Here is a 12,719-nt window from a genome sequence, read left to right as displayed (position 1 = left end):
GGTTCTGCCTTGGAGCGGTGAAGTGGGTAAAGAGAGGCGAAGTTAGCTTCTGGCTTGCTTGACAGGTTTATGACTCTCGAGGAAAAAAATGTAATTGAAATTAAACAGAAAGGCCATTGAGAACTCAGCTACAGCCTTGGGGCGGTCTTTTCTGGCTGTTAATTGGTATCATAGAAGCTGCTGTAGTCTGACTGAGATTCAGGCTGACGGCTCTCCTCCAAGTACCTTTCCACATGGCCAGTGAGTCTGTCTGCTCCCCTTGAGATCGCTCGAGAGCCTACTTAATCATCTGTGTCTCTCTTGTTGTAGGCAGGGGGCAAGCGTCTATGGCTTTCCCTTTAGATCTGTCACTTACGTAAATGGCTTATGGGTTTCATCCTCTTGTAAGGCCCCCGACCAAGAACACCCTTCCCAAGTCAGACAGGGCAGAGAGTGTCCTCTGAAGCACGCAGCACATTGAAGAGAGTCCAAACCAGACTTACCTCTGTCCTGACTTTAGGGGACTTGTTTGCAGCTAAAAAGAGTACATACGCATGCACACACACACACACACACACACACACACACACACACTTTATTTAGCAAATAGAACTATGTTAAATTGGCAGGCTGTACGTGTGGAAGGAAACAAAACAGATTTAGAAATGAGATATCCTCTCTTGGATATATACTTGTGTATCCATTTGTGTCCGCACCAGCCTTTCCTGAGCTCCTCCTGGATGCTTTTGTGGCCTTGGTACACTGCTGTCTTCATCTGAACTCACCTGCTTGCTGTCTCTATTGCCTTCCTGCCTTTCTTTCGGAGCCTCAGGCTCAATGGCCAGTTGCCAAGGTACCATAGACCACAATGCTTCCATCTTAATGTGTGCAGAATTGAGTCATTACCTCTCACCTTCTCTCCTCTCCCCTTCTTATGTCAAATTCCCCTCTCCACTCTCCCCTTCTTTACTCAGTTGGTGGCACTGTCATCTCCAAATCTCCAAGTCAGGGGGACACCTCCCACCTTCCCACCTTGTGTCCAATCAGCCTTCAGGTTGGGCTCCCCTCACCCCCACCCTTGTCCATCTTCTTGGAGGCACCCTCTGTTCTGGTTCCTCTCTGCAGACTCTCAACAACTTGTAATCTTTGTTTCTGCCACCAGGCCTACACTCCCCACAGAGTAATGTCTCTAAAACGCAGATCTGGCCAGACACTTCTCTGCTTGTGTTCTTCCCAGTCACACTGAATCAGGAGCTCCCATTGGGACTAAGTCCTCACATGACCTTCTCCTTGGGCCCCCTCATCTCTCCACGCCTCATGTGTGAGCTGCAAAGAGCTGCTTGCTGTTTGCTTCTGTCTTGGTTAGAGTTTTACCGCAGTGAAATGCAGGCTGACGGCTCTCCTCCAGGCACCTTTCCATGTTCCACCACGACCAAGGCAACTCTTACAAGGACAACATGTAGTTGAGGCTAACTTACAGGTTCAGAGGGTCAGTCCGTTATCATGGAGGTGGGGAGCGTGGCGGTATTCAGGCAGGTTAGTGCAGGAGGAGCTGAGAGTCTGCATCTTGTTCTAAAGGCAGACAGGAAAAGCCTGGCTTCCATTCAGCAAGGATGAGGGTCTTAAAGCCCATGCTTACAGGGACACACTCCCTCTAACAAGGCCACACCTACTCCAACAAAGCCACACATAGTCCAGCAAGGCAACACCTCCTAATAGTGCCACTCCCTGGGCTAAGCTTAGTTCAGTGTGAAAACAGATATTAAAATAATAATAATAATTTCAAGCTGATATGTGGAAGAAAGAGAGAGTTGAAAAGTGTAGAAGAACCTAACCCAGCTTAGGCCGTTGTATTAGTGATGGGACTATCACAAAATACCAGAAGCTAGATGAGTTAAGTGGGGAAATACACTTTATCACTGTTCTTGACACTAGACTGTAAGAACAAACTATGGGACAGGATTGATCTTCCTTTAGAATGTCACTGCTCATTGTATAATTGCATGTATATGTCGTGTGTGTGTGTGTGTGTGTGTGTGTGTGTGTGTGTTCTGAGTATGAAGATGGCCGTGTGTATCTGTGCAGAGTCATCCTTGGGTGTCCTTGCTCAGGAGCTATCTACTCCAATTCTTTTTCTCTCAGATAAGGTTTCTCACTGGACCTGAGGCTCACTGAGTAGCCTAGGGTCCCTGACCAACAAGCCCCCCGCATCTGCCTGTGCTTGCTTTCCCTGTACTGGGATTGCAGGTACACTACTACAGCCAGATTTTTACAAGGGTGTTGGGGATCAAATTCAGATGCTCATATTCAGGTGTTTGCAAGCACTTTACCAATAAAGTTTTCTCCTTAGCCTCTTCTATATACCTTTCTTTGGGGGATTACTTTTCCTTTTCCAGTGATTAGGGAATTTCATGTACCTAAATCCCACTTTACCACTCAGGGAGAGCAGAGAGGTGTTCAGAACCAAGCCAGAGATTCCTAGCAATGTTTCTTCTTCTTCTTTGACATGGTCCTGTGTTGAGACCCAGGGAACAGAGCAGTGTACTCACACACTGCAGAATCACCCTTTTCTCAGTCAGAGCCTTCTCCTAACCATGGAAGTTCAAGTAGCTTCTGAGTCTGGTCCTAGTTGGGGAAATGGCTGTCTAAGGGGCAGTTTTGCAGTTGTTGATTATATTCCTGATGTCTTTGGCTAAGGTGCTCTCTCTGAAAGATGTCCCTGATGCAGAGCATGGCTCAATATAGCTCTTCCTTAAGACCATTCTCTCTCTCTCTCTCTCTCTCTCTCTCTCTCTCTCTCTCTCTCTCTCTCTCCCTCCCTCCCTCCCTCTCTCCCTCTGTGTGTGTGTTGTATTTATTTTACATCCCATCCACAGTTTCCCTCCCTCCTCTCCTCCCCATCCTTCCTCTTCATCTCCCCTCTCCACCACCACACTCTTATCCACTACAACCCTCTTTCTCTTCAGAAAATGGCTGACCTCAATGGCTATGGACTAGCAGTGGCAAATCAATTTGCAGTAAGACTAGGCACATCCTCTTCTATTAAGGCTAGACAAGGCAGCCCAGTAGGGAGAAAGGATCCCAAAGGCAGGCAACAGAGTCAGAGATAGCCCCTGCTCCCACTGTTAGAACTCCCACATGAAGACCAAGCTGAAAAGCAGTACTATATGTGCAGAGAACCTAGGTCAAGCTCATGCAGGCTTCCAGGTTGTTGGTTCAGTCTCTGATCGCCCATGGGCCCAAGGAGGTTGATTCTGTAGGTTTTCTTGTTGTGTTCTTGACAACCCTAGCTCCTACAATCCTTCCTCCCTTCTTCAGGATTCCCTGGGCTCCACTGAATGTTTGGCTGTGGGTTTTTCCATCTCTTTCCATCAGATGCTTGATGAAGCCTCTCAGATGACAACTGAGCTAGGTGCCAGTCTACGAGCATAGCAGAATATTATTAGAAACCATGCCATTGACTGTGTATCCTAGCTGTGTTTAGTTCTATCATGGATCTCAGGGCTAAGGAACCTTTAGGCAGTGTCAGGGGCAGGTTCCCTTTCATGACAAGGGTCTCAATCTGGACCAGTCATTGGTTGACCACTCCCAAAATTTCTGCTCTACCATTATCCCAGAACATCTTATAGGCAGGGCAATTGGTAGGTTGAAGGTTTTGTGGCTGAGTTGGTCTCCTAATTACCCCACTGGAAACCTAGCCTGGTTATAGGAGGTAGGCAGTTCAGGCTCCATATTCCCCATTATAAGGAGTCATAGCTAGGGTAACACTCATTGATTCCTGGGAGTTTTCATTGCCAGGGTTTCTAGCTTGCCCCAAGGATGTCTCCTTATTCCAGTTGACCCTCCCAGTACTCTCTCCCTCAGTCCCGAGGCAGACCTGACCCCCTTAGTTTTCATTTTCACTTCCCACTCCTGTGCAACCCACTCTCCCAATTCACCCACAATATCTCTTCTATTTCCCCTTCTCAGTCAGATTCATGATCCCCGACCTTGAGCTGCCATTGTTACTTAGCTTCTTTCGGTCTACAGATTGTAACATGGTGATTCTTTACTTTGAACTACCGTGTTTGTATTTCTGGGTCTGGATTACCTCACTGAGGATGATCTTTTCTTGTTTCGGTCCATTTGTTGACAAATTTTATGGTGTCATTGTTTTTAGTAGCCGAGTAGAATTCTAGTGTGTAAATGTATCTCATTTTCTTTAGTCATTATTTGGCTGAAGGACATCTAGGTTGTTTCCAACTAGGTTGTTTCTGACTACTAATAATGCTGCTATAGACACAGCTGGGCAAGTGTCCATGTGGTAGGAAGAAACATCCTTTGGGTATATGTGTAGAAGTGATATAGTTGGGTTGTGAGGTAAATCAGTTTCCACTTTTCTTGGAAACTGCCATATTGGCTTCCAAAGTAGATATACACGTTTGCACTCCTATCATCAATGAGGAAGTGTTCCCTTTGCCTCACACCCTTACCAGCAAAAACTGTCATTTGTGTCTTTGATCTTAGCCATTCCTATGAATGTAAGGTGGAATCTCAGAGTTGCATTGATTTGCATTTTCATAATAGATAATGATGTTGAATATTTCTTTAAGTGCTCATGAAGTGTACAGTTCGTGACTTTCACTGTAGCTCCCCATGTATTCCTCTTGTCTGGCTACAATTCATCTGGGGACGTCATCCCCTTTGTTCTCTGTCCCCAAAACCACCTCCTGAAACCACCATTCTATCCTGCTTTGATGAGTTTGGAGGGGGGCACCATATTTTTGTCTCATCTGAGAGTGATTCTCTCTGTTCCTATAGGGAATAACACTGTAATGAGTGTGGGAACGCAGATAGCTCTGCACAGATTGGCTTTATTTCCTTTGTATTCATACCTAGAAATGAGATTTCAGTATTTTGGGCCTCAGGAATGCTGCATTTAAATATGAAAATCAATCTGTCAGAGTATATTTAAGATCTCTGGAGCAAATTATGAAAATTTAATTGAAAGAACTCCCGGTGGTGGTGGGAGGAATGGGACAATATGAGCAACAAAATAAACAACATATCCTTATATTATAATTCGAAGCAGGAAAAATAATATCCAGGAACCCAGAGTGACAGGAATGAGATTGGATAGGTACAAGTAGGTAAATGAATAAAGCAATTGCCCTATCCAGGTGAATTCTTTATAACCTGTGTTTCCTTCGGGGAGGTGAAATGAGCTCTCCGTCCATAAATGAGAGATACGCAAGGCTTGCTTGCCAAGGATGTGGTATAGAAAGTAATTTGACAGTGGCTGAGAATTGACAAGCACAGCTTTCCACAAATGGCCAAGGGTAACATCATCGATCACAGTGATAGCATGCACCCCGAACCACTGTCTTCCTCCCCAGTCCCAAGAAACATACCATATAAACCCAGACAGAATTACTCTCCAAGACCCCTGCCCAGTACCCTTGCAAACTGTGAACATGGAGCCTAAGAGCTGACTCCGTGGCTAAAGGTGCTTGCTGCCAAGTCTGGCAGGCTGTCTGAGCCACAGGGTGGTAGCCTCAGCACCCAGTGGTGGGAGAAGACAACCAACTCCCAGTCATTTGTTCTTACTGTGCTTCCTGGCACACATACCCACCTCACCCCACCTCCACAAACATGGCCATCAAATGGATTTTTAAAGCTAACAAATAAAAACTGTGAAAGTTATCAGAAATAAGGAAGGCTTGACAAACTGCTGTAACCCTGAGAAACCTAAGCAGACACAGCACTGAAGCCCACTGCCCTTGACAAATCCAAAACTGAGGAAGGATGTTCAGGAAAAGCTAACTGTGTTAGAATAAAGTATAAGGCTCAGTCGATACAGATTTTATTAAAAGACATAAGAGAAACCCTGCATTTAAGAAGACATGTATTTTTCCCTAGGTACCATTTGGCAAAACCAACAGTTCTCCTCGAATTCTTTTAGGACAATTAGTTTAAACCAAAATCCCCAAAGTGGTTTGTGTTCAAATCCAGCACGTTGGCTCAAAGGTTCATGTGGAAGAGCAAAGTGCTCTCCACAAAGAACCAGAAAAAGATCCTCACAGGGCATGTCTCTCTCTCTCTCTCTCTCTCTCTCTCTCTCTCTCTCTCTCTCTCTCTCTCTCTGTGTGTGTGTGTGTGTGTGTGTGTGTGTGTGGTGGTAGTGGTGAGCTAACCGTCTACTCTTTGAGATTTTAAACAAAGAGCCCTATAGTAATCCATGTAAGAATAAGAGGATGCTGGGAGGCACAAGCTGTGAAGTAGAAATGATGGAGAGTGTGGGGCAGACTCCACATCTGTAATAGGGATGGAGAATGTGGGGCAGACCCCACATCTGTAACAGGGATAGAGAGTATGGGGCAGACCCCACATCTGTAACAGGGATGGAGAGTGTGGGGCAGACTCCACATCTGTAACAGGGATGGAGAGTGTGGGGCAGACTCCACAACTGTAACAGGGATGGAGAGTGTGGGGCAGACTCCACATCTGTAACAGGGATGGAGAGTGTGGGGCAGACCCCACATCTGTAACAGGGATGGAGAGTGTGGGGCAGACCCCACATCTGTAACAGGGATAGAGAGTGTGGGGCAGACTCCACATCTGTAATAGGGATGGAGAATGTGGGGCAGACTCCACATCTGTAACAGGGATGGAGAGTGTGGGGAAGACCCCACATCTGTAACAGGGATGGAGAGTGTGGGGCAGACTCCACATCTGTATTAGGGATGGAGAGTGTGGGGCAGACTCCACATCTGTATTAGGGATGGAGAGTGTGGGGCAGACCCCACATCTGTAACAGAAATGGAGAGTGTGGGGGCAGACTCCACATCTGTAACAGGGATGGAGAGTGTGGGGCAGACTCCACATCTGTAACAGGGATGGAGAGTGTGGGGCAGACTCCACATCTGTAATAGGGATGGAGAATGTGGGGCAGACCCCACATCTGTAACAAGGATAGAGAGTGTGGGGCAGACTCCACATCTGTAACAGGGATGGAGAGTGTGGGGCAGACCCCACATCTGTAACAGGGATGGAGAGTGTGGGGCAGACCCCACATCTGTAACAGGGATAGAGAGTGTGGGGCAGACCCCACATCTGTAACAGGGATGGAGAGTGTGGGGCAGACTCCACATCTGTTACAGGGATGGAGGGTGAGGGGCAGACCCCACATCTGTAACAGGGAAGATGAGCACACCAGGGGAGGCAATGTCTCTAGTCCTCAGCATTCTGTACTCTCACCCTGCACAAAACTCATTTTGCATGTAGATCTAATGAACTGAGGGGAAAACAAAACTGAGGATTGATTTTGTGTATGTCTGTGTGTCTTGAGTGCAAATGCAGGTGCCTGACAATCTGAAAGAGGTTGCCCAGACAACCACCGCGTCCATAAAACAATGACACACGGCCAAGGAGATCTTCAAATCCCTGTGACTGGTCCATGATTTATATAGACGCCTTTTAAGTCAATTCAAAGGGGACAATGAGCCAGTAGAAAATGGGCCAAGGATAGTAATAGACATGTTATAGAAAAAAAAAAAAAAAAAAACAAAAACAAAAAACAAAAAACTAATGACCCACAATCCCAAAGATGATCAGTCCCATGATCAGCAATTATGGTGAAAATAATAAAAAGAGTATAACTTCCTTCTTTCTTTTTTCTTCTTCTTTCGTCCTTCTTTCTTTTCTTCTTTCTTTGGACTTATCTTTCCATTTATTTCATAAAATTTTAGGTTAGCATATAAGATATTAAGTTTCATCATGAGATCTTTTAAAAATTACAATCATTTGTTTACCAGGATGAGGCGGGTGAGGAGGGTGAGAGGGTGAGAGGGTGAGAGGGAGAGGAGGGTGAGAGGGTGAGGAGGGTGAGAGGGTGAGGAGGGTGAGAGGGTGAGGAGGGTGAGAGGGTGAGGAGGGTGAGAGGATGAGGAGGGTGAGAGGGTGAGGAGGGTGAGAGGATGAGGAGGGTGAGAGGGAGAGGAGGGTGAGGAGGGTGAGAGGATGAGGAGGGTGAGAAGGATTGGAGGGTGAGGAGGGTGAGAGGATGAGGAGGGTGAGAGGGTGAGGAGGGTGAGAGGGTGAGGAGGGTGAGAGGGTGAGGAGGGTGAGAGGGTGAGGAGGGTGAGAGGGAGAGGAGGGTGAGAGGGTGAGGAGGGTGAGAGGATGAGGAGGGTGAGAGGGAGAGGAGGATGAGGAGGGTGAGAGGATGAGGAGGGTGAGATGGTGAGCAGGGTGAGAGGGTGAGGAGGGTGAGAGGGTGAGGAGGGTGAGAGGGTGAGGAGGGTGAGGAGGGTGAGAGGGTGAGGAGGGTGAGGAGGGAGAGGAGGGTGAGGAGGGTGAGAGGGTGAGGAGGGTGAGAGGGTGAGGAGGGTGAGGAGGGTGAGGAGAGTGAGAGGGAGAGGAGGGTGAGAGGGTGAGGAGGGTGAGAGGATGAGGAGGGTGAGAGGGAGAGGAGGATGAGGAGGGTGAGAGGATGAGGAGGGTGAGATGGTGAGGAGGGTGAGAGGGTGAGGAGGGTGAGAGGGTGAGGAGGGTAAGAGGGTGAGGAGGGTGAGGAGGGTGAGAGTGTGAGAGGGTGAGGAGGGTGAGGAGGGAGAGGAGGGTGAGGAGGGTGAGAGGGTGAGGAGGGTGAGAGGGTGAGGAGGGTGAGGAGGGAGAGGAGGGTGAGGAGGGTGAGAGAATGAGGAGGGTGAGATGGTGAGGAGGGTGAGAGGGTGAGGAGGGTGAGAGGGTGAGGAGGGTGAGAGGGTGAGGAGGGTGAGGAGGGTGAGAGGGTGAGAGGGTGAGGAGGGTGAGGAGGGAGAGGAGGGTGAGGAGGGTGAGAGGGTGAGGAGGGTGAGAGGGTGAGGAGGGAGAGGAGGGTGAGGAGGGTGAGGAGGGTGAGAGGGTGAGGAGGGTGAGGAGGGTGAGGAGGGAGAGGAGGGTGAGGAGGGTGAGGAGGGTGAGGAGGGTGAGAGGGTGAGAGGGTGAGGAGGGTGAGAGGATGAGGAGGGTGAGATGGTGAGGAGGGAGAGGAGGGTGAGGAGGGTGAGAGGGTGAGGAGGGTGAGGAGGGTGAGAGGGTGAGGAGGGAGAGGAGGGTGAGGAGGGTGAGGAGGGTGAGAGGGTGAGGAGGGTGAGGAGGGTGAGGAGGGTGAGAGGGAGAGGAGGGTGAGAGGGTGAGGAGGGTGAGAGGGTGAGGAGGGTGAGAGGGTGAGGAGGGTGAGAGGGTGAGGAGGGTGAGAGGGTGTGGAGGGTGAGAGGGTGAGGAGGGTGAGAAGGTGAGGAGGGTGAGGAAGGTGAGGAGGAGGGTGAGAGGGTGAGGAGGGTGCACACGAAGGTGATAAGGGCAGAGGACCACTCTCATGCATTTATCTCTTCCTTTCAGTCTCTGGGTCTTGGGGATGGGATTCAGGTGGTCAGCCTTGCAGCAGGCACCTTTCCCTGCTTAGCCATATGGCCAGTCTAGAAACTTTTTTCTTATAAACTACTTATAGGATATGACTGCTCATAGTCATGTCCTGAAGAATACATAACATCAAACACATACTCATACAGGTGTTCAACTGGGCATTTATCTACTGTCTGAAACATAAAATAAACCACATGAATATCTGGCAGTACTAAACGGAATTGCCTTTGAATCATGCCGTGTAAACTGTCTGTGAGCACAGGTACCGAGCCGACCTCTTAAACATATTGCAAAGAAGATGTAGGCTACAGCATGGTGCACATTTTATAAACCATATATTCATCATGTTCAGGTACATAGCGAAACTTGTCACAGATGACTTTCTTTGCTATTTCTCTACCCCTTGAATCTGCACCGGCCCCATGACTTGCACAAGCAGAGACTCAAACCTCATACAAGAGACACTGCATCCGTCTGTGGTAAGAACCAGAGAGGGATGCAGATGTGGGCAGCTGTGTGAGTTTGACAACATGACCTTGAAAGATCAGGTCTCCTTCTTGAGACCCCTTTCATCACAGAATGAGTAAGTAGAATCTTCTACTGGGAACTGTTGGGTTCAGATTGCCCCAAACTTAAAAGTGTTTGAGAGAATAATAGCCTGCCTGCTCTAGGGTGACGTAAGGATTCTGGGAGGGTGAGGGTCACTGACAGACCAGTTCCACCCAGGTATTTATCCATTTTTCTTCATCAGTGTTCAGCCTCTCTAGTCAAGGCTGCTAGATATGGGTGATTAGATGGATTTGGAATTGGAGTAAGGAGAAGAGATTTATCTGCTTAATCGAAGTGAGAAGGCAGAAGAGAGAGGTCCCTCTAAGTGGCGGTCTATGAGTGCCCGTCTGGGCAGACAGCGCAGTGAAGAGAGACAGGGACACAGCTAACGGCTGTTGTTTTCTGAATCTCAGAGCTGCTTGTGTCATGATTGTCTCCCACACAAGATCACAAGCTTTTCAAACAAAACAAAAGCGTTTTTTAATTCACCATTTTCCCTAATATTCAGCAAAACATACAACTCCTAATAAGCAGTCTTTAAATGACTAAAGTTGACTAGTGAATTAAATAAAGCTCTGTTCCTGGAAGCCCAGTATTAAATTCTCTTGCTCCGTTTTTTTTTTTCCCTAGACAAAAAGAAATGTTCTTCTTTAATTGTCTCACATTAGTTCCAGTGATTCACTGGGCTTTCTGGCACCTTCTTCTCCTGTCTGTGGATCATCCTTATTAATTTTCAGCACCACCATTTCCAACAGATGGAGTCTTTCCTTTTGAAGAATTTACCTAATTGAGTCATGTGTAATTTTTTTTTTTCTCTAGCCAATTTAATCCAAGAGATGAATTCTGATGACCCCTTCATACAGCAGAAAGCTGTCCTGGACACAGAAAAGAAACTCCTGCTGATGGAGAAAGAGCAAGAGGAGGACGGGTGCAGGACCACTCTGAATAAGACCATGATCAGTCCTCCACAAGCTCCCGAGGTTTCCCTTTCCGCCATGGGGGTCTATGAGTAGATGCCGTAGGGAGACCTGCTCTGAGGCAGGAACGTGATGTGATCTCAAACCACCCAAGGAGGCTGGAAGAGTGTCTCTACCCAGGCTTCCTGATCGGGTTTCCATGTAGAACTATAAGCTCTATGAATGCTTTTTTTCCTCTTCCTGTAGTGAAGACTCAACCTTTCTGCCTGCTGAGCTTGAGCGTTGTATTTAGGTTACCCATGTCCTAGCAATTGATATGTAACAAACAAGTCACAGGGTGCAAGGTGGGATCCCCTGACTCGGCCATCTCCATTCTATAGGAGAAGGCCCATAAGTTTGCCCACCATAACATCTCCAACTTTTAAACAAGCCCCTTAAAATCTGGAGCCATCAGTACCGGTGGTTAAATGAAATGACCTGACTCCTCATTTGCAGTAGGTTTGCTGTCTTGGCTGTCTGTATACACACTTTTACCAAAGACTGAGTTTTAACATTTGTTTCTTTGTTTTTATGACCCATATCTTGCAGAATGCAGATGAAATGAACCCAGGTAAGGATAGCATCTCTCTTACTCCAATGTGTTGTATTCATTTAGAATCAGTATTTTTTTTATATATAGGATGTAATTTCCAGACCCTTAAATTATGGCCTCCGGGCTTAGAAACAACTCACAAACAAAATCCTGCTGACAACCCAGGTCTGGTGCCAGCGGTCGAGAGGCAGCAAGCAGAGGCTCTTCTATTTTATTTTCCATTTCTTCCTGACCAGTCTTTTGTAAACGGGACTCAGTTCTTCTTTATGATCCAATTTACCCTCCACCGCTTAGGGGATGCAGTTATTTTCTGAGTTGCTCAGCTTCCGAAGCTCATTGTGCTAAATAGAACAAAAAATCTCTCTTCAAAGGAAAAAAAAAAAAAAAAAAACGCTCTTTTAAGAGACACAATTCAAATCTAAGGCATAGACACAGCCATCACACATAATAATACACCACACAGGTTAGCATTTAAAGTCACATTAACACAGTGACAGTTCAGCTGCCTCAGAATTGTGTGCTCATGTGCATGCTTATGTGCTTGTGTGTGTGTGTGCGTGCGCACGCGCACGAGTGCGTATGTGTGCCTATGTATGTATGCATACATGAGAAGTACAGTTGTAATGTCCCAAAGTGGCTTCCTCTGAGTTTGAACTAAAGTACTGATTAGAGTGTCTGGCCTTTTCTTCTCAACACTGCAAATCGCTCTGCTGTCAGATGCCTTCTTGGCATCCGTGGAGAAGGACGCCAAGGAACGAGCCAAGAGAAGAAGAGAAAACAGAGTCCTAGCAGATGGTAACTGTTGGTCCTTACTTTCCAAGAGCCCACAAAAGCCTGTGTGCAGATGTGTGCGAATATAGAGCTCCCTGGGGAGAGGGTTCATGATGAACTGGCAGCCAGAAGACCTGGTCAGGCAGAAACCATAGCGGCTCATCCTCTGATCTTACTCAACATGCAGTCAGCAGAACACAGCCTTAATCAGGACTCCTGGGTAGACTGAGCCTCTCAGATCCCTGAATGGCTCTTGGGAAGTAGGAAAAAAGAGAGGCTCCACTGGCTAACCTGGGCTAAAGCTAGAGTCAGAAGGAGAAGTGGAAATGGGAGGGGGAAGAGACAAAGTAAATGAACATTGGTAGAGCGATGTTGCATGTGTTGGCGTTGGGTGAATGGATGTGCAGAATGCTCTGTGTGGTGTGTCCTGATGGGGTGTTAATGTAGACCCTCCCCACTCCCCATTTGCTCGAAGACTGTGGGTACACTTGCCTTGGTCAAGGGTACTAGTGGCACAGAGGTAA

General features: G+C 47.5%; 1 protein-coding gene across 1 annotated transcript in view; it reads left to right on the top strand.

Annotated features, from left to right (window-relative positions):
* TTC12 (tetratricopeptide repeat domain 12) overlaps nucleotides 1–12,719 on the top strand; it is a gene marked incomplete at both ends in the record, with an annotated part of 44,744 nt that overhangs the window by 83 nt on the left and 31,942 nt on the right. The window contains 3 exons of the mRNA XM_080929990.1: nucleotides 10,735–10,895; nucleotides 11,421–11,442; nucleotides 12,142–12,219. Of these exons, the coding sequence (XP_080786116.1) occupies nucleotides 10,735–10,895; nucleotides 11,421–11,442; nucleotides 12,142–12,219 (261 nt within the window). The remainder of the gene's footprint in view (nucleotides 1–10,734; nucleotides 10,896–11,420; nucleotides 11,443–12,141; nucleotides 12,220–12,719) is intronic.

Source organism: Micromys minutus, assembly GCF_963924665.1.
Source record: "Micromys minutus genome assembly, chromosome: 16".
Taxonomy (NCBI): domain Eukaryota; kingdom Metazoa; phylum Chordata; class Mammalia; order Rodentia; family Muridae; genus Micromys; species Micromys minutus.
Note: the sequence above shows the minus strand (reverse complement) of the source record. Positions and strands in the feature narration are given on the sequence as shown.